The sequence below is a fragment of the Pelodiscus sinensis genome, chromosome 1 (assembly GCF_049634645.1).
Source record: "Pelodiscus sinensis isolate JC-2024 chromosome 1, ASM4963464v1, whole genome shotgun sequence".
Lineage (NCBI taxonomy): Eukaryota > Metazoa > Chordata > Testudines > Trionychidae > Pelodiscus > Pelodiscus sinensis.
The window spans coordinates 267,469,030-267,488,726 of record NC_134711.1 but is presented as its reverse complement, the minus strand read 5'-3'; the positions used below and the strand labels follow the sequence as shown (position 1 = coordinate 267,488,726).

General features: G+C 42.7%; 1 protein-coding gene across 4 annotated transcripts in view; it reads left to right on the top strand.

The window, feature by feature from the left end:
- UCHL3 (ubiquitin C-terminal hydrolase L3) overlaps positions 1–19,697 on the top strand; it is a 55,873-nt gene that overhangs the window by 24,709 nt on the left and 11,467 nt on the right. For 2 of the 4 annotated variants that reach the window (XM_075918887.1, XM_075918889.1), the window contains exons 3-6: positions 1,861–2,017; positions 2,573–2,658; positions 3,696–3,743; positions 13,983–14,147. In XM_075918887.1, coding sequence (XP_075775002.1) covers positions 1,861–2,017; positions 2,573–2,658; positions 3,696–3,743; positions 13,983–14,147 — 456 coding nt within the window. The remainder of the gene's footprint in view (positions 1–1,860; positions 2,018–2,572; positions 2,659–3,695; positions 3,744–13,982; positions 14,148–19,697) is intronic. The other 2 variants (XM_075918888.1, XM_075918890.1) reach the window with 2 other exon arrangements.

The window sequence follows — 19,697 nt, the reverse complement described above, 5'->3', positions numbered from 1 at the left end:
CTACTGTGCAGACCTGCCTCTCCCGCCTTTGCTGCTTCCTATAGAGGCGGGGGAGGTGATAGGCAGGAGCTGGTGCTGGGGAAAGCTGGTTTAAAAGCAGATTTCCCCCCCGCCCCCAGCACCAGCTCTCCGGTGTCACCTTTTCCTCCCCCCCCCCCCTTTCCCCAAGCCCCACGTGTTGCTGCTTCCTCTTGGAGCAGGGGGAGGGTGCCGTGAAGCAGCCTCTGTCTGTGGCAGCCCGCGCTCCCCCCAGACAAAGGCTGCTCCACATCCCACAGAGCAGTCTCTGTTTGCAGCAAGCTGGGCCTGCCACAGACAGAGGCTCCTCTGTGGCAGCAGCCTCTGTCCGTGGGGAGCTCAGACCCCCCCCCACGGACAGGGGCTGCAGCCACCCTTCGCTGCTGCCTCTTATACAGCAGGGTGGCAGACAGTCGGTGTGAGATGGGAGCTGATTTTTAAACTGACTCCTGTAGCGGACCAGCTGCACCTGCCACCTGCACTGCTGCTTCTGATAGAGAGGCAGCAGTGCAGGGTGACAAGGGGCTCCCTGGGAGTGGGGCTGGGAGTGTACTGACTGCTGGCCCCGTTCCTGGAGACTATCAAGTGGCCATGTAACCACTAAGATTACATGCAGTTATTTGACTATTCAATTACACGATATCTAACATTCCTAAAACAAACAGAATAAACAAAATTGTCATCTTATTGTGGCTTCTTATTATGGGTCCTTCATAAAATTATTAGTACCTCTCATGGAAATGACTCAACTTTTTCCAAAACAAGTAGGACTACATTGGAGTTTCTATAATGCTTCCATTTTTTTTTCTCTTCAGTGTACAGGATGGACCTCCTGGTCCAGCACTCTCGGGTCCTCACTAGTCCCAGCTGAGGGATTTTGTCGGACCAGGGGAAATCATATCTGGCCCCTCAACTACTGCCTCTTTCCCCCCTCCCGCCCACGCTAGACCAGCTGCAGGCCCTGCTGCCCGGCTGGTTCCCCCCTCTCCTTCCTCCTGCTATGCTGTGCAACCCAATTTGCTGAGTAGCCCAGCTAGGGCATACTGGGCAGCCTAGCTGAGCAGCCCCACTGCAGTGTATCAGTCCCAGCTCCTCCGGGTAGCCCAGCTGGGATGCGCTGAGCAGCCTAGCTGAGCAGTCCCGCTGCGACGCGCCGGGCTCCCAACCCCGGCAGGCAGCCCCACTGGGGCACATCCAGCTTCTTAGCTATGGGAATCTAGCCAGTGGGGCCAGGAGTCAGCTTGCTACCTACAACCCTGCCAGGCCGCAGAACTCCTAGGTTCCAGTGCTCCGCTGGGATTCTCTGGTCCTGGAACATCCATGGTCTTGCCGTACCATGGATGTTGCTGGAACAAAGAGTCCCCATTTGCAAAGGTTCAACTTATAGTTATTGACTGTACTCCCAGTTTGCTTGTGATAGATCTAAAACTTGTGTTGCCTGCTTCCAGGACTTGTGCTGAATTGCAGGGAGATAGGCCGTGGTAAAGGGGACTGTTTCTCTAATAGTGAGCCTAGCTCATCAATCTTCATATTTTACCACTCTTGGTATGGCACTTGATAGCGTAAGTTAAGTGTTACAGGGCATTGGGTTAAAGACACTGACGTTTGGTTAGTGACAAGGCACTGATTTAGGACATGATTTTGCAGATTTATACCAGTGAATGATCTCAGATACGTCAGTGAGACTGGCCATGTGAATAAAGGCTCCCTTACTTATTTAGTTCTGCTTCCTTCTGTTTCAAACAACTATTACATTGTAATGGAATTTGGTTTTTGCACAGGAAATTTGAAATAGTTCTCCTAATTATTCTACATACAAGACATTTGTGATCTTCTTTCCAGTATGAAACATTCAGAACAGAAGAAGAAGAGAGAATAAAAGCCCAAGGACAAGATGTCAGATCATCAGTATATTTCATGAAGCAAACCATCAACAATGCTTGTGGAACGATTGGGCTTATTCATGCTATTGCAAACAACAGAGAGAAAATGAACTTTGGTAAGTATGTTCTCTTAATAGACTTAATTTTTGGAAGGTAGGTGGCACAATACACCTTTTATATTAATGAAAGCTCTTTAAAAGATGCAAGTAGAAATTTAGTTTGTCTTGTCTTAATTATACAGCAGCAATACAATACAGCACAATTTTTTGTTAGATGGTATAGATTAAGGCATTTTAGTAATTCCAAGGACACTAAAACAACATATAGTTAAGGGAATGAAATATAACTCCACATTCAAAGTAATGGATACCATATTAATATTTCACACCATAATAAGAGTCTAAATTCAAATTGTTTTATTCTTGTATGTAGTGGAATAGAATGTGTTGCTTTTCGGATTTTAGTCTTTCTCTAAATGGAAATACACTCAGTATACCTTGTGTAACAAGGTTTTTAACAAAGTATTAGTCCAGAGGAAAAGGAAAGAATAAATAATACAAATCGAAATTGTTCTTTGTTATAACCTTTCAGTTTTCATCTAATGCTCTAACTTGTTGAGAATGGAAAGAGGAATGGAGTGATTTATTAATTTTTTTGTATTTATTTTTAAGAATCAGATTCTACATTGAAAAAATTCTTGGCGGATTCATTATCAATGAGCCCTGAAGAGCGAGCCAAATATTTAGAAACCTATGAAGTTAGTATCTTTTTTTTTAAATATGATAGAATTATTAGCAGAAATAGTCCTGATCCTGTGTCATGGTCCAGCAAACACTGATGTACTTAAATAGTCCCATTGTGGAAATGGGATTGCTCACATGTTTAAAGTTAAGTATGTGCTGAAATGCTTTCACAGATTAAAACATTAATGCTTTATTGTAAATGTCACTTGCTACTACAGATTGGACTTCCCTGGTCTCATACTTTTGGGACTTGACTAGTCCCGGATGAGGGACTTTGCCAGACCAGGGGAAAGTCATTTATGGTCCTCCTGCCACTAGCACCCTCCAGCCCTGGCCTGACTGAAGGCCTCCCAGCCAGTTCCCCCTCGTCACTGACCCCCACTGTCCTGTCAGGCTGCCCCTCTACCTTTGCATGCAGCAGCCCCATCACATCCATGCACCAGGCTTCTGCTGCAGCAACCGGCAGCCCCGCCGCCCCCACGCACCAGGCTCTCGGTGCAGTGCCTGGCTCCTGGTGCCGTGCTAGGCAGCCCTGGTGCTTCTGTGTGCTGGGCTCTTGCTGCTTTACTACCGTGAATAGGGCTTCCACTGCCCTGCCAGGAAGCTCTGCTGCCGCATGTCAGGCTGCCAGGCGTTAGCTCTCCATTGGGATTCTCTGGTCTCTTCTGGACCAGAGTTTCAACATGGAGTGGGGAATTAGTAATCTCACTAACATGTAGATGGTTTTTAAAACTTTACATGAAACAGCATTACAGTTATTTTAAGCATTTTAAAAGTTTAGTTTTAAAAGGCGGTTTTATCTTTTTTTTTTTTTTAATTGAGATCTTGGGGTTAGTTAATTTCTAATCAATACTTCTAATAGTTACAACCCTAAAAGTCATACACTATAGTATATGGCATAGGTTCAGTGACTTCCATAGGCTACAAGTTAAAATGAAGAGTGTGGAATGAGTCTTTTAATGCTTGCTATTTTGAGAAATCTTTTTTTTTTTGTGTGTGTTTTGTGGGGGGATTTTTTGGTTTGAAATCTAATACGTTATTCTAATTTCAGGCTATTCGTGTTACTCATGAATCCAGTGCCCATGAAGGTCAGACTGAGGTACTCCATTTTTTAATTTTGTTAATTTTATGAACATAATACTGTGAAGAATGTTTCAAATTATAATTATAATATGCAGAGATGTCTGCAGATTCAGTCAGCTTCCAATATCTCTAAGAAGAGCGAACTGGTTTCTGATTAAGCCAAAGCAGGAAGTATGAATAAAATACAGAATTACAGGTGGAAAAGCATTTCTTGTACTTAATCAGGTAAAAATAGGCTACTTGAAATTGTGGGTACAGACTTGGTTGCCTATAGCACAGTCTGCAAAGGTTTAGTTTTTCAGGTATAGGAAAATAAAGGTTTTCTGGATTACATAGCTGGTTACTTAGCAAAAGTCTATCTTCTGAATTCAGGCTTCTGGGAGAACCAGAAGTTCTTCCTAAATAGTATTTATCATTAATAAAATAGCTTTTATTACAGTTTTTGGAAAAAATGGAAAAATTGGTGCCAGATATCTCTCTCACAAATAAGCAAAAAAACAAAAACAAAAAACCAACCAAACAAAAAAAACCTTGTTAAAAATCTCTTGTCACCACTTTACTATACCAAATTCCAAAAACAACTTTCCAAAGCAAAGAACAAGATTCAGACTTACTCCCAAAATAACGTTACTGAAACAGATGGGGGTGGGAGGGTAGTGAGCCCGCAGGGAAGAGCTTTTAATGCGAAGTGGCCACTGAGCACAACTGCACCCCTAAAGAGAGTGGCCAGCAGAGCCGGGGCTCTAGCATCTTGCCTGCCACCAGGCTGAGTAAATAGCCATCCTGCCCCAAATCTCTCCTCCCCCCTTTTCCCCCAAGACCTTGGCCACTGTGCTGGTGGGGAGGAGGAGGGAAGGCCCCAATGACCAAGAGTGGTTAGGGGCCAGAAGGTCCTTGGCAGCTGGGGGCAGGCGAGAAAGCTTCACCAGATAGGACCCCCCTGTGCTGAGCCCCTTCTCACCATCCAGCCCTCATGCCCCAACCGCAAGACCCTGCCCTGATTTCTGCACCCCTTACACTGCCAGTTCCCTGCCCTGAAGGACGTGGGCAATTCTGGGTAAGTCTTCCAGTAAATATAAATTCATTTTACACACAAAAGCAGGAGAATCATACTCCAAGCTCATAGTATAAACATAGCCTAAGAGAGAAGTATGAGTGTGCAGATCATTTTTTTTCTTGATAATCTGAGCTGAAGAGCATCAAAAACAGTTAAGGTTGTCACAGAGGAAAGCACTGAATCTGAAACCACCATTTTTTTTTTTGTTGTTTTTAACTATGGATACATATTGTACATGAGAAGAAAATAGCCTATAACAGTACAGAAAACCAAGTGGTGGGAGCTTTAATGGTGTTAGCAAGGAGTTGTAAAATGAATGTTTGGAAGAGATCTGTAGAAGGTTTAAGAGAAAATATGAATAGCAGAATCATATTTTAAACAAAATTCAAGAGTGTGCAAAGATCGTCTTAGAGAAACAAAACAGTGAGATCTGGTGATGGAATGAAAATATTTCTGAAGGAAAAAGAAATTGCAACAAATAGTGCTAAGCAACATTCCAGCAGGATTTTTCAGCCATATAAAAAGCCAAAAAGATAGCAACCACTAAGCCAAAAGACAGGAAAGGTTTATTTGACCATTTTGAATCGAAGGTAGGTGAGAGAGAAATGTATAAACTAAAAAGGGCCTGGGATAAGAGAACTGAAGACATTAGTGAGATCAAAACTACTAAATATACATTTAGAACGACATTAATGAGAACCAGATTGAAGAACAGTGGAGAAATTACTTGAAAAAGTTTTATGAATGAAGAGAATCCAAGAGAACAATGATGTGCAATTAAAATCAAACCAGATCCAGAAGTAGCACAGAAGCATTGGGTAACCTGAAAAATAATTCTGTACCTTGGTGGCATGCCAACAGAAGTGAAGAAGGATTGAACATATCACCACAACAGTTTAATTCCATAATGAACATTAGGATGAGGTTTCATGCTTGGAGAAGAATGGAATACCAATACTTAAGAAGAAAGCAGACATACCAAGACTGGGGTAACTGCTGCAACATTAAACTTGTGAACCACACAACGAAGACTTGGGCAAAAGCTATGGATAAGAAAGTATAAAAAGAACTAAAGATGAGTGGCATTCAGTTTGGATTTTCTTGCCAGGGAGGTCAACAATGAATGCAGTCTTAAATCTTAAGAGTGTGTTATCAAAGCAGTTATTGGGTCATGTATGAGAATGAAATAGATGCCTGAAGGCCATAAGTAAGGAGTAAATGGATTCTAGTAATACAATAGTACATTAGGGCTCTGCAGTAAGCACCTTTTTGTTCACAGTTTGATGCTTGCTGCACTTACAGAAAATATCCAGAGAATGGCACCCTGGTGTGTGCTTCTTACAGATTTATGTGCATGTTGGGGAAAGCAAAGAGGAAGTGGAAGAAGATTCAGAAATATGGGGGGGGGGGTGCTTAAACAGCATGAAATCAGTAGAAATAGGACAGAGTATAAGATTTTAGATTCAGTTAAATCTTTCATTAAAACAAAACTGAAGGAACAGCTACGATCAGTTGCAGAAGCTGAAGTGCCTAGGCTTGATAGTACAGATGAAATTAACAACAAATGAATAAGCAGAAAGGCATGTATTAAATGGAGAAAAGTGAGTGAATTCATTTTTAATATAATGCCTGTCAAACTGAAAATAAGATACAAGATGGTAATTGGGTCTGCACTTTTGTATGGCTCCAAATGCTGGGCATGAATGAAGAGGCAGGAGAAGATCTTGAATACAGTGGAAATGAAAAGGCTATTATGGATGCTTGGAGCTAACAGGATAGACTGTTAGGAACAAATGAGTTAGGGGAAGTGTGAAGATGATACCAATTATAGAAATGTTGATGAAATCCAGACTTGTGTGGTTTGGGCATGTGAAAAGAAGGTCAGAAGAATATATAGGAAATAGGGTGTTAGAAGTAGAAGGTAGGAGAAGGGCTGGAAGATGCATACTAGATGGCAGGATGCTATACAAAAGGATTTGATTAGCTGCCAATTTTCTGAGAAACTGCTTCAAGAAAAAACTTAAACAACAAATGGTCTGGTAGCACTTTAAAGACTAACAAAACATGTAGATAGTATCATGAGCTTTCATGGGCATAGCCCATTTCTTCAGATGACCAGAGTGTTGGATGTCCAGAACCAAAAATAAGGGAGAGGGGAGGTGAAAGAGGAAAAAAATGGGTTGGGGGGAGGGGGGGAGAGGTACTGGATATGTAAGTATCAAAGGAAAAGCCGAGCAACATGTAACAGGCAAAACTGATAGTATGAGCACCTAAAGACTGGATAGTTAGAAGCAGATACAAACCATTAGTTAGCAATTAGAGGAAGAGTACTGACACCAGATTCTACACAAAGAACCATTGGCACCTTCATTGGTTGGTTGGTTGGTAGATAATGCCCAGCCATCCGGGTATCTCAATTCAGACCATTGGTATGAGAATTAAACTTGTGAATGAATTGTAGTTCCAACCCTACCCTGTGTATTTGGCTTGTGGAATTGGTCTGTAACAAAACAGTAATGTGAAGATCTCTTAATGAGTGACCAGGCAGATTAAAGTGTTCGCCAGCAGGTTTCTGTATGTTCCCTTTATAGATATCTGATTTGTGTCCATTGATTCTTTTCCGTAGGGACTGTCCAGTTTGTCCAATATATAATGCAGTGGGGCATTGCTGGCATTTGATGGCATAGATCACATTACTGGATGTGCAGTTAAATGAGCCTCTGATTTGGTGGCATAAGTGATGAATTCTCTTGTATAGATATGTGGGCAGAGTTGGGACCAGGGCTGATGGGAGCGGTGGGTTCCTGGATGATTATGATGTAGTTGTGTAGCATGGTTACTGGAAAGAATTTCTTTCAGGTTGGAAGCGTTGTTTGCAATAGGCCTTTCCCCCAAGGACTCTTGAGAGTGAGGGATAATTTTCCAAGATAGGTTGTAGATTGTGGATAATGCGTTGGAGGGGTTTAGGTTGTGGACTGAAGGTAATGACAAGTGGAATTCTGTTGTTTTCTCTTTTGGGTCTGTCTTGAAGTAGTTTGTGTCTGGGTACATTTTTGGCCCTGTCAATCTGTTTCTACACTTCTCCAGGTGGCTATTTCAGTTTTAGGAATGCTCTATGTAGATCCTGTAGGTGTTTGTCTCTGTCTGTGGGATCGGAGCAAATCCGGTTATATCTTAGGGCTTGGCTGTATACAGTGGATTGAGAAATGTGTCTGGGATGGAAGCTGGAGGCATGAAGGTAAGTGTAGTGGTCAGTGGGTTTCCAGAATAGGGTGGTAGAAATTTGTCCATCATTTAATTGTACTGTAGTGTCAAGGAAGTAGTTTTCTCGTGTGGACTGGTCCAGGCTGAGGTAGATGGTGGGGTGGAAGTTGTTGAAATTCTTCAAGAGTCTCTTTTCCGTGGGTCCATATTATGAAGATGCCATTGATGTAGCGTAAGTAGAGTAAGGCGGTTAGGGGGTGAGAGCTGAGGAAACCTTGATCAGCCATACAGATGTTGGCATATTGTGGTGCTATGCGGGTGCCCATGGCTGTGCCACTGACTTGAAGATACAAATTGCTTCTGAATCAGAAGTAGTTGTGGGTGAGGACAAAGTTGCAAAGTTCTGTGATCAGGTGTGCAGGGCTGTCTCAAGCATTGGCATACTTACAACAGGATTATCTGGCTAGATCGACTCCCTTCTCAGACCTATGCTACCAGCACTACTAGCTACCTCTGCGAAACCACTGACTTCCTGAGGAAACTTCAAAACATCAGTAATCTATCTGAAAATACCATCCTGGCCACTATGGACGTAGAAGCTCTTTACACTAACATTCCACATGAAGACAGATTACAGGCCATCAGGAATACCATCCCTGATGACAGCACTGCACACCTAATTACAGAGCTCTGTGACTGTCCCTTAAAAGAGGTATGACTGTATTTTTCTTCCTTGACCAGAAAAAGTTCCCCCATCATTGTAGTTTAAAACCTTTTCAGAAACATTTACTTGAATTTATTCATCATTTTCTTAAACAAAAAAGCAACAATTGGGAAACTCAGAAATAGATGCCAGTAATTGAGAGTGATAAATGGTGAAAGGGAAAATCCAGCTTCTTAAACAAAATTCCTTTTGTCTTAATGAAACCTTGCCTGACTTTAGAGTGTAGGATTGAATATAAAGTATATTAAAATATAGTAAATGAAGGAAAGAGATGGAAGGTCATAATTTAGTCCTGTAACTTGCCTAAATATAACACTTGGCTAAGAATGCTTTTATCTAAATGTTTTATTTGTTAATAAATCTTGTATGTAAATCTCAAACTAGTTAGTCAATCTCTACTCCCTTAAGCAAATAGCTAAATTCAGCATCCTCTGGGTTGGCATTACCATGTTGTCTTGACAAGTCTTATGATATGAAAATGCTACTCTATATTTTTTTCAGAGCAAAAATACACACACTGTTATGCAATTTCCTGTCAACCGTGTTTATCCAGCCAAACCTAAATTCCTACTCTATAATTTTAACGTTTTTTTCCCCTATGTTGCTAGGTAAACAATTTGCAGATTCAAGACAAACCTCTGTTACCAAAATAGGCAAGAAATTTACAGAATTTAAAAACCTTATATAGTCTGCATTAGCATTGCATTGTGGAGGGAGGGCTCTAAATTCTAACTTGCCAGACCACAAGATACAGTAAACTTCCGATAATCCGGCACCTTTAGGACCCAGGGGGTGCCGAATTATCAGATATGCCGGACTGTCAGAAGGGGGGGCTATGAGGGGTCTGGAGTGGGGTGAGAGGGGATGCCACCCCAGACCCCTCATAGCCCCCCCTTACGATAATCCGGCGCTGCCCCAGGCGTCCCTGATTCAGCTGTTGCTGGTCAGTTTCAGCAGCAGCTGAATCGGGGATGCCTGCAATAGAGCAGCTGGGGTGCTGCCCGGTTGGTCCCGCAGTGCCAAGGGGCAGCGCTACGGCACCAACCCAGCAGCACTCCAGCTGCTCTTGGGGATGCCTGGGACAGAGCAGCTGGGGTACTACCCGGTTGGTCCCGTAGCGCTGCTCCTCGGGGCTGCGGGACCAACCCGGCAGCACTCCAGCTGCTCTGCCCCAGGAGTCCCCAAGAGCAGCTGGGGTGCTGCTGGGTTGGTCCCGCAGCCCCGAGGGGCAGCGCTTCGAGACCAACCCGGCAGCACCCCAGCTGTTCTGCTCCCGGTTTCCCCGATTCAGCTGCTGGTCAGTTTCAGCAGTAGCTGAATGGGGGAAGCCTGTCCAGCTGCCCCAGCACTTCCGGGTTCCTGATGGTGCCGGACCATCAGGAGTCCTGGAGCATTGGATGCCGGACTAATGGAGTTTTACTGTATTCAGATGTAGATCCTACAACTTGTTCTGGTCAGCAGACCTGTGCTTCCATATGTAGGTCCATTGACTTGGAAGGGTTTTACAAGAAATAGAAGTAATTCTTTAGGATTTGACTAGCGATTTTGGCAGTGTTCCCTCTAATTTTATGTCCATCTGTTGAATGAATTTTATGTGCACCAATATGGAGATGTGTGACACGTCACTTCCATACTGATGCACATAACCAACTTCATTCTTCACATGGACAATCAGTGGCAGATGTGGGGCCGAGGGGTTTGGAGTGTGCAGGGGGCTCAGGGCTCGGACAGAGGTTTGAGATTAGGGATGTTAAAACACATTTAAGTTGGCAAACGTGTAATTGCTGATAGAGGCAGCAGCATGAAAGAGGCCAGGTGTCTCCCTGCAAGAACCAGCCCCCTCCCCTCCCCCTCCTCCTGCTGCTGTCTCAAGTACAGAAGGGGTGGGTCATGTCCCTAGTTGAGATGAGGCTGTGGCTGGGGGTCTGGCATCTGGGATGGAGTGGAGAAGGAAGAGTTGTGGGTACAGACTGTTCTCTTAGAGAGGGCTTCCTCCATCTCTCCCATGTTCCTTCTCACTGCAGCAGCTCTGGCCCAGGTGAAAGGCACCTCTTTGCTGGCTGTAGCAGCTCCGATGAAGTTAGGTTAGGCTGGAGATAGGGCACATCTTCCCTCTATGGCAGGTCCGTGCTTCTGGGAATGAAAGGGAGAGAACTTGAGAAGGCACCTGTGCTTCAGGGAGCTGGTGCAAATGGGAAAGAGGCGTGTGCCAGCAGGGGGCCTCTCTGTGCTCCATTCATGGCATTCCATGCGCAGCAGCTATGTGCCTCCGTGTGGGGCTTACTAAGCAGCTGTGCGGCCACACAGTTTAAAGGAAACCCTGAATTTTAGGTATTTTGCTGTGCATTCTGAAGCTTTGAGTTCCTTCTGGTATGTTATATGCATCTTCAGTACTTTGCTAACTCAAAAGCATTCCTCTTAATACCTGGTCAGCATGAAGAGTTGAGAAATCCAAGTATCAAAGCAGCATAAAAGAAGCATAGCAGCCATCACTCCTGCAAGCTTCTTTCTGATCCCACAAATGCTGTCTTATTCTGCTGTTGGATTGCCTCTGTTCCCTCTTCCTCCAGTTGGCTGTACATTGTCCCACTCTATAGAGCTGTTAAAGTATATGACCTGATCCAAAATATGTCAAAGTTATAAGTTTTGCCTCAGGCTCTAAAGGCAAGGAGCATATTGCAAACTTCTACATGACTCTTCACCATAGCCTGGATGCTATTCTTTTACTTAACGCTTACTATGCAGAAAGAATCTCTTTGATTGCCTCTTGCTCTGTACTGTACAGGCAGTCCCTGAGTTATGCGGATCCGACTTGTGTCGGATCCGCAGTTACGAACGGGGCTTTTCTCGCCCCAGAGGTCTGGAGCGCCGGGACGCCCAGATGCGCTGCAGTCCCGCCGCCCCCATCCTCCGGGGCGAGAAAAGCTGCTCCCCGTCTCTCTTGTCTGCAGGGAGACCGGGAGCAAAGCCGCAGAGCACGCCCGCTGCGGGAGTGCTCCACGGATTTGCTTCCCGTCTCCCTGGTCTGCTGGGGGGGGGGGGGGGGTGTGCAGCTAATGCGCCCTCTCCCCCTCCTATCAGACCAGTCTTTTCTTGCCTATGCCTGGGGTAGAGCAGCTGGGGCGCTGCCGGGTTGGTCCCTCAGTGCCGCTCCTCGGTGCTACTGTACCAACCCGGCAGCACCCCAGCTGCTCTGCCCCAGGCGTCCTGATTCAGCCAGTTGCTCTGCCTCGGGCTTCCTGGGATCAGCCGCTGATCAGTTTCAGCAGCAGCTGACTTGGGGACGCCTGGGTTTCTTAAGTTGAATCCGTATGTAAGTCAGAACTGGCGTCCAGATTCAGCCGCTGTTGAAACTGATCAGTTTCAGCAGCGGCTGACGCCAGTTCCGACTTACATACAGATTCAACTTAAGAACAAACCTACAGTCCCTATCTTGTACGTAACCCAGGGACTGCCTGTATATGGCACAGAAATTTACTTTGACCCTCCTATCATGGGGAAGTCACAGAATGAATATAGACTAAGAAAGCAAAATGGCAGTTGGAAAGCTTTAAAAGCAGAAAGCAGTATTGGTATGAATTTGTGATACTTTTTTGTCAAGATGATATTCTGTAAATTATATTTTTTCTTCTGTTAGGATAACAACTTAATCATATTATACATTGAGCTTTAGTATTTCATTAGAACGGTTTAACACTTACTTCACTGTGGTGAATATATGCTTATTGGGTTTATCTTGTGGAATTACATCTTTTCTGCATACATACCTGACAGACCCAGATCAACTGTCTGCCATACACTAATAGAGGGAAGACATGCTGGGGCTTGGGTGAATAGCTTTCTCTTCCCCGTTTAAAAAAAAAAAAAAAGCCAATCCTAAGTGCAGCATAATCAGGCAGGGCACCTTGAGTCAATTAGGACTTGATAGAAGTCACAGGCTAATGAGACACCTGCAGCAAATTAAGGCCTGTGGCACTGCTTTAAAAGGTCTCCCCCCAGGCATAGAATGGGGAGAGAAAAGAGTGAAGGACTGGAAGAAGGAAGTGTGGTATAGAAGAGCTATGTGGGTTTGAGCTGAGGACTGATGAGCAGGTACCAAAGAAAAGGTGCTGGGAGAAATCGTTTGGGAAAGTGGCCCAAGGAAAAGCTGCCAGATTGAGAGTGGAAGTAACCCTGCCTGTTGTTGCTGCCTTAGGGTCCCTGGGCTGGAACCCAGAGTAGTGGGTGGGCCCAGCTTCACCCCGCAACACCACAAAGATCTTCCCCCAAGAAGGGATATGAGGACTCCAGAGGGGATTTCCTCCCCCTGCCCCCCCAATTATGAACTACCCTATTATGAGTATGGCTCAGTAGGCTTTGGCTCCTGCCTCTAGTAAAGAGAAAGAGGCTGCTTGGAGGACCACAGCAAGCCTTTGAAGCTTACACTGCCTGCCAGTTGCGTGAGACCCACAGGGAACAACCAGAACTTTGCTGCAATACATATTCTGTAAAATGAGACAGTTGTGCTTGAGTTATTTCGTTATTTGCTTCTATAATCTTACTTTTAATAACCATTATTTGAATCATTTAACATATTCCTACTTCTACGAATGATATGAGAACAGATTTCAGCCTGTATTAATGGCAGAAATGCCACAGATGTATTTTAGAAGAATAAGTGTAATATATATTAAGTTGCATACCTTTCCCCAGTGACCCATTCCAGTTGCTATCCTTTTACATTGGGAATATACCAATGTGAAAAACTCTGATTTCCACTTCAATAATGATTTGATGCCCTTTAATCAGAACTGTATCATATGGCTTTCTTCTAAATTACATGAAAACCTGACTTTTGGGTTGCATTTGAGGAAAGGATAGATCCTTTTGTGTCATCTAATCTCCCAGAACTGAAGGTATTTTTAATTGCCTTCCTCCTTTCTTTCGACAATCTTTATAATATATTCTGTAAAGCTTGTCTTCATTTTATGAAGTTTATTGGGCGTGACTAACATAACTGTTCTAAAGGGTTCATATTTGTTAGGAACTTCTTCAGCTTTGGACCATATCTTTTGTTAATTTCCATTCTTTGTTGCCATATTATTGTTAAAATAAGCCTATTCCTAGGCATGCATATACTCTTCCATGCTGATGCTTATTAAAGCAATATGTAATACAGAAAGTGGGGATCTTTGCAATAGCTTAGATACATTAATTCAAGTGTAAGTATTTTTTTCATATGTATGAAGTCATCATCATCCTCGCTATCCTTACCATCATTGTCATTGCAGCCTCATTTTAGCCTGTGCAGAATGAAGTCTTCACCATTGTGTCACTGTGCATCTCTCTCCTGGGTCAAACATAACCATGTAAGTCCTGCACAGGCTACCAGTCCATCAATTTGTCTTCGGTGTTGGCAGCCATTGATACGCCTTCCTGTTGGGCTCCGTTCTGTTGTAAGTGTAGTCCATCTTCAGTCTCCACACAGCTGTTGTTCTTTCTGTTAACCATTCTTAGGGCTTTTTTTTTCCTGTGGGGAACAGCAAGCATGTATTAATCCTTGCTTTGCCTCCTAAGTGGTTTTGTTGTTCTTTGGTTCTGAGACAATTTGGCACTTGTGAACTATTTTTCAGTGTATCCAAGAAGCTTGCCCTTTATGGAACTGCTTGTTCTTCCATAAGCTCTTCTTCAAACCTCTGCGCTCTTTACTTGATCTTCCTGGTATTTAAGTTGGTTCTGTTAAGGGCACTTCTTAGCAGTTTCTAATTCTTTGCCATACAGCATGATTTCCTCTTCCTGTGTTTTTATATCCTGAACCCATTTTCCTTCTTGTTCTTAGTTCTGAGCTTTGCTTTATAGTCCTCTAGGTGTTTCAGGCTCCTGTAGTTCTGAGGTGGCTTAGATACTTTCTCCCTTGAGGTCCTATTATTTTAGATACAAAGTTTCTTCGTTTCATCTTTTGTTTGAAGATTAATATTTTCCGTTAGATGGTGGCTCCTTATCAAATATCATGCCTCAACTTTTTTTTTCTTATTCATGAGGCTTAAATAATGATACAGTAATTGTTCATTCTATTTTTATTTAGTACACAGCATTTTTAGGTAATTGTTATAGGACCGAACCCTTGGAATCAGTAAACTGAAATAGAATGAGGGAGTGGATGCTATTTGGACCAATTGTAAGTTTAAATAATTCCCCAATGTGAATAGGGAAATGGAAATCCTTTTTGCTGTTGTTCAATGGCACAAACACATTCACATGTGAAATACTTCCATTTTTTGAGTGTTGATTTTATATGATTCATATATCTCAATGTTGAAACCCTTACCCCGTTCCTTTGTTTATTTGGAGAATTGTTTTAATCTGCTACATATAGACAGTGGTTGGAAATCCGTATTTGAGAACTATGAAACTTGCTAGATATTATATCTTCAGAGCCTTACCTAGTGTGTAACAAATGAAAATTGAGAATATTATTCAGAGGAAAATGCACAAATTAAAGGAAAAAAACGTTACTGGGTACATCTCCCTTGGCCTTCTCACTAGCATTTGTGAGTTCATGTCATTCACCTGTCTTAATATTAGGTGAAGAAAACTTTTTTGGTTGTTTTTTAAGTTTACTTTCGTATCTTTAGAACACTTTGCCCAAAGTTGTTCAGTGAATATTTGTATGCTTTAGGGATTTGTTTCCAGTAAATCTATAATGAGTGAAATAAAGGATCCAATTAAGCATTTTCTAGTTATTTCTAATAATACAGTGAACTAGTACATTGATCTTTAAATATTTGTGAATGAACAGTCTGACCATTCTTTTTGTGAAAATAGAGAATTGAACCATATATTTCATTTTCTTGGGAGCATTACAACTTTTTCTCTCTCTACAACAGTCTGGCACTCCTTACGCCTTATTCTTAAATTAATTTTCGGAGTAAAAATACAGATTAGTGACTTACGATATGATCATATCTGGCATAAACATTAAACAGTGAACTCTTTGGATCTGTTGCTCATTAATGTAAGCTCGCTTCTGGATTCTTAGGATTTTTCTATTTTCCTTGTTTGCTTCAGTTGAACAATAATATTCCTCTACCTTTTTTCATGTCTTTTCATCCTTCCAACTCATCTGTTCTCCACATCTGCACTTGCAACATGAGCTCACTCTCTCATGCCCACTTTTTAAACTTTTCCTGCCTTGTTTAGCTCCAAAATACTATCATGCTTTGGTTTTCCCCTCAGCTTCAAAACCCACCATTAACACTCCCCCCCCCCCCCCCCCCCGCCCTCATCTCTCCATGTTAGAACTCTTTCTCCGTTTTACATCTAGGCCCAGTGCCCATCTAATCATTCTCCAGTCTTCTGTATGTAGGTTTAGTCACTAGGTCCCATGTGCTTCTTAACCCGCTGGGTTTGGATAGAGTCTTAGTCCCTGTGAATAGATCTGCAGGGCACACTTTTGAGCTAAGATCTCTTACCTGATATCTTTCTGTGGGATGCTGCCATCCACTTACCTGCTTCCTGAAATCAGCATGAGACTTCCTATGCCTCCAGATCACTTCAACACACTACCCCAGAACTCTACGTAGGATGAAGCTCTCTGGGCTTCTTGATTAATTTCTCTGGGGACAATGTGGCAGGAAAGCAAGGAACATAGGGCGGGCTTAGCAAAGGAATATATTAGCCACAGAAATTTTATGCCTAGAGTGCTTGAGTTAAAGATCTTTGAAAATAACAAAAATTCAGTGATGTGCTTTCCCCAGGTTTAATCTCACAGAAGTTTGTCAGCATTTCAGGATGGGCAAAGTCCTTCCTGCCCTCTCTCTCCTTATGGTTCTTAACCTGTGACAATGATCCCTTTTACATCGTCCACAGAGCAGAATTCTGCTCTGAAGGTCTGGTGTCTCCTCCATAATATACCACTGAGCCATTGTGGACATATGCTCCATGGAGTTACCTAATTCTCTTTTTTTAACCCAGATATTGTTTTGGCCTTCACAACATCCCCTGTCAATGAGTTCCACATGTTCATTGAGGATAGAATGAATAAATACTAAGTTTTCTTAAAATCTTCTGCCTATTAATTTTATTGGGGGAGATCAGGTTCTTGTGTTATGTGAAGGTAAAATATACTCCCCTATTAAGTTTCTCCTCATCGTTCATCGTTTTATAGACCACTAGCACATTTACCCAGCACTGCTTGGGTCCTTGATTCAATTAAGTTTGTGCACTTTTTTTGTGACAGTGATGAAGGGGAACAGCCAGAAATGTCCCTGTATGAATCTGGGGAGGAGGAGAGTTTCAGTCCTGTCCCCTCCCCATAAAAGGGCACATTGGAATGGAAGGTTCGCAACTGGGGTAATCCCAGATGAAGGGGGAATGCCTCCAGCTAGCCTGTGATTTTCACCTGCCTGGTGATTGTCTCTTTGATGTATGGTTTAATGAGAAGCAATCCCATTCTAGCCACATCCCATTTTCCTGGCACAACCAAACCCTTATTTTGCTTTAAGTTATGATAAGACGAAGTTTTATGCCAAATTAGGTGGTCCTAGCTCTTAACATTTAAGAAAAGTTCTTGAACAAACAGATTAATTTCCAAAATGAATAGTACAGAATATCCCCCCTTAGACCTCTGTCTTCTAAGCAGAGCAGTCCTGTCTTTTTAATTTCTCCTTCTATGGGAGCTGTTCCATACCCCTAATCATTTCAGTTTCCTTTTGTTATACCTTTTCCAATTCTAATTCTTCTGTACAACAACCTTGATTTGCTTGAGTGGTCCTCCAGTACCTCAGTCATTTAGTGGTGCCCCACTGATTGTTTGGCAGGCTTCCTCCTTCTGATGTACATAAAGAAAACATTTTTACTGTTAATTTTTCTTTGTATTACTAGTTGTCCGTCATTCGTTTTTGTCCTGCCTTATACTCTTACGCCTGACTTGGCAGAGTTTATGCTCCTTTACATTTTCCTATGTAGGGTTTGACTTAGTTTTTAAAGGATGCCTTTTTGTCTCTGATCACTTATTTTATTCTGCTGTTCAGCCATAGTGATTTTTTGTGTGTTGTCGTCTTACTGTTTTTTTGAGGGTGTTTTTGAGGTATGTATATTTAGTTTGCACCTCTGTTTTGGTGTTTTTTAAAACCGTATCTATGCAGCTTGCAAACATTTTACTGTTATGATTGTTACTTTTAACTAGCTTCCTCATTTTTGTGTAGTTTTCCTTTTTGAAGCTAGCCAACTGAGGTGGGTTTCAGTTCAGCTACGTTGACTTTTAGATGTCTATTGGTAGAGTCCTGCAAATCTGCAAATATCCACTTTATATCCACAGTTATCCACGGCTGGAAATGCAGGTAAAAAAATTGTATCCATGCAGGTCTCTATTTATTGGAAGTTTCACTGCAAATATCCCTTATTCTCACTGTTTTCACATAATACCTTTCTTTCAGTTACTAAAGCCTGTTATTGGGTGTTCATCTCTGACTCCACATAATCAGAGAGGCTCTACAGTTGTCCAAGAACTAGTCATCTCTCTCCATATTGCTAAGACTTACGATCAGGTCATGATCTCCTGCTTTTTGATCTTCCTAACACCCCACATCTCCCTTTTGAGTGCATACAAAATGAAGCAACTAAAATTGTCTTCCTTGCCAATTGCTGTGACCTCATGCTTCAGTCTTTCAGCTACATCAAATTGAAGCTTTTTAGTTCTCATTTTCAATGGCTTGCATAACTTTCTGTTAACAGTCTTTTATGTCACTCCATCACCAATTACAGTCTTGATGCACCTTTCATGCCCCCTCCCAATTCTCTTTGTCTTTTTTGCTCTGTTAATACAGAGCTGCCCCAGATTTCTTTGCTGCAAAAATTCCAATTTGGCAAGATCCCCTAAGCAGTAAGCTCCTTTTTGTTTTATCATTTAACACAGTTTTTTCCCCAATACCAAATAGGGATGAGACAGAATCACACGCTGTTAATGTGTGTATAGCAGGAAGTACGTTGCAGAAGTCCGGAGTGAGTGTGTCACAAATTGCATGCACAGGTATGAAGCAATACTTGTCAGCTGTGTTAGTAATGGTGCCTGTTTCAGTCTCCATGTTAGCTCTGTTTTCCATTTTTTAAAATACACGAATGGCAAATACATGAATCCGTATCAGCTGACCTGATTACTATGGGTCCTTTGATACCAAGATACCCCAAAATTAAATTGGTACATACAATGTGCAGAATCCCCCGTGTATCCACTTCTTCCAAAGGACTGTACAACGAATACCACACTAAGATTTTGAAATTAATTGAAACTACATAAAGTATAGTTACAGTCATGTTGCAGTTTTCCTAGAACAACACAAAAAGACAATTTCTTTTGTTGGGTACCATTGTTTTACTTCCCCAACACGCTTATGACACCATTTGATAGCTCCACCTCATACTTAAATAACATGTACATAAAATAACTATCAGATGATAAATTATGTTGGCTTATATAGGATGGGTATGTTAAATTCCAAAAATACAGTAAAACTCCGATAGTCCAGCATCCAACTGTTCGGCACTCCTGATACACCGGCATCAAAATGCTAAGCGCTCCTGACCAGCTGATTAAAAAGCCTGCCACTTAGCACACAGGCTGGCTGTAACCAGAGGGAGCATAAGGTTGGGGGGGGGGGGAGTGGGATCCTGTTACACTATGGAGAAGAGCGTTTTGCTTCAGCAGAGGGGAGGGGGAGAAGGATCAGGTTACAGCACAGAGGCGATGGGAAGAGGAAAGTGGAGGGGAGAGGGAGGGAGATTGTGTCCTGGCCAGCTGTTAAGCTGTGCAGCTGTACCGGACCTCCTGATTCTCCTGCAAATCTGATAATCCGGGACCACCTAGGTCCAAAAGGTGCCGGATTATCGGAAGTCTACTGTAAAACCTTTTTTGGAGAACTGTCACGTGCCTACAGATGTGTAAAGGGCTAGTGGCTTCTAGCCACCAGGATTCAGTGGCAGCAGAAAAACTACGGTTGAGGAATCAA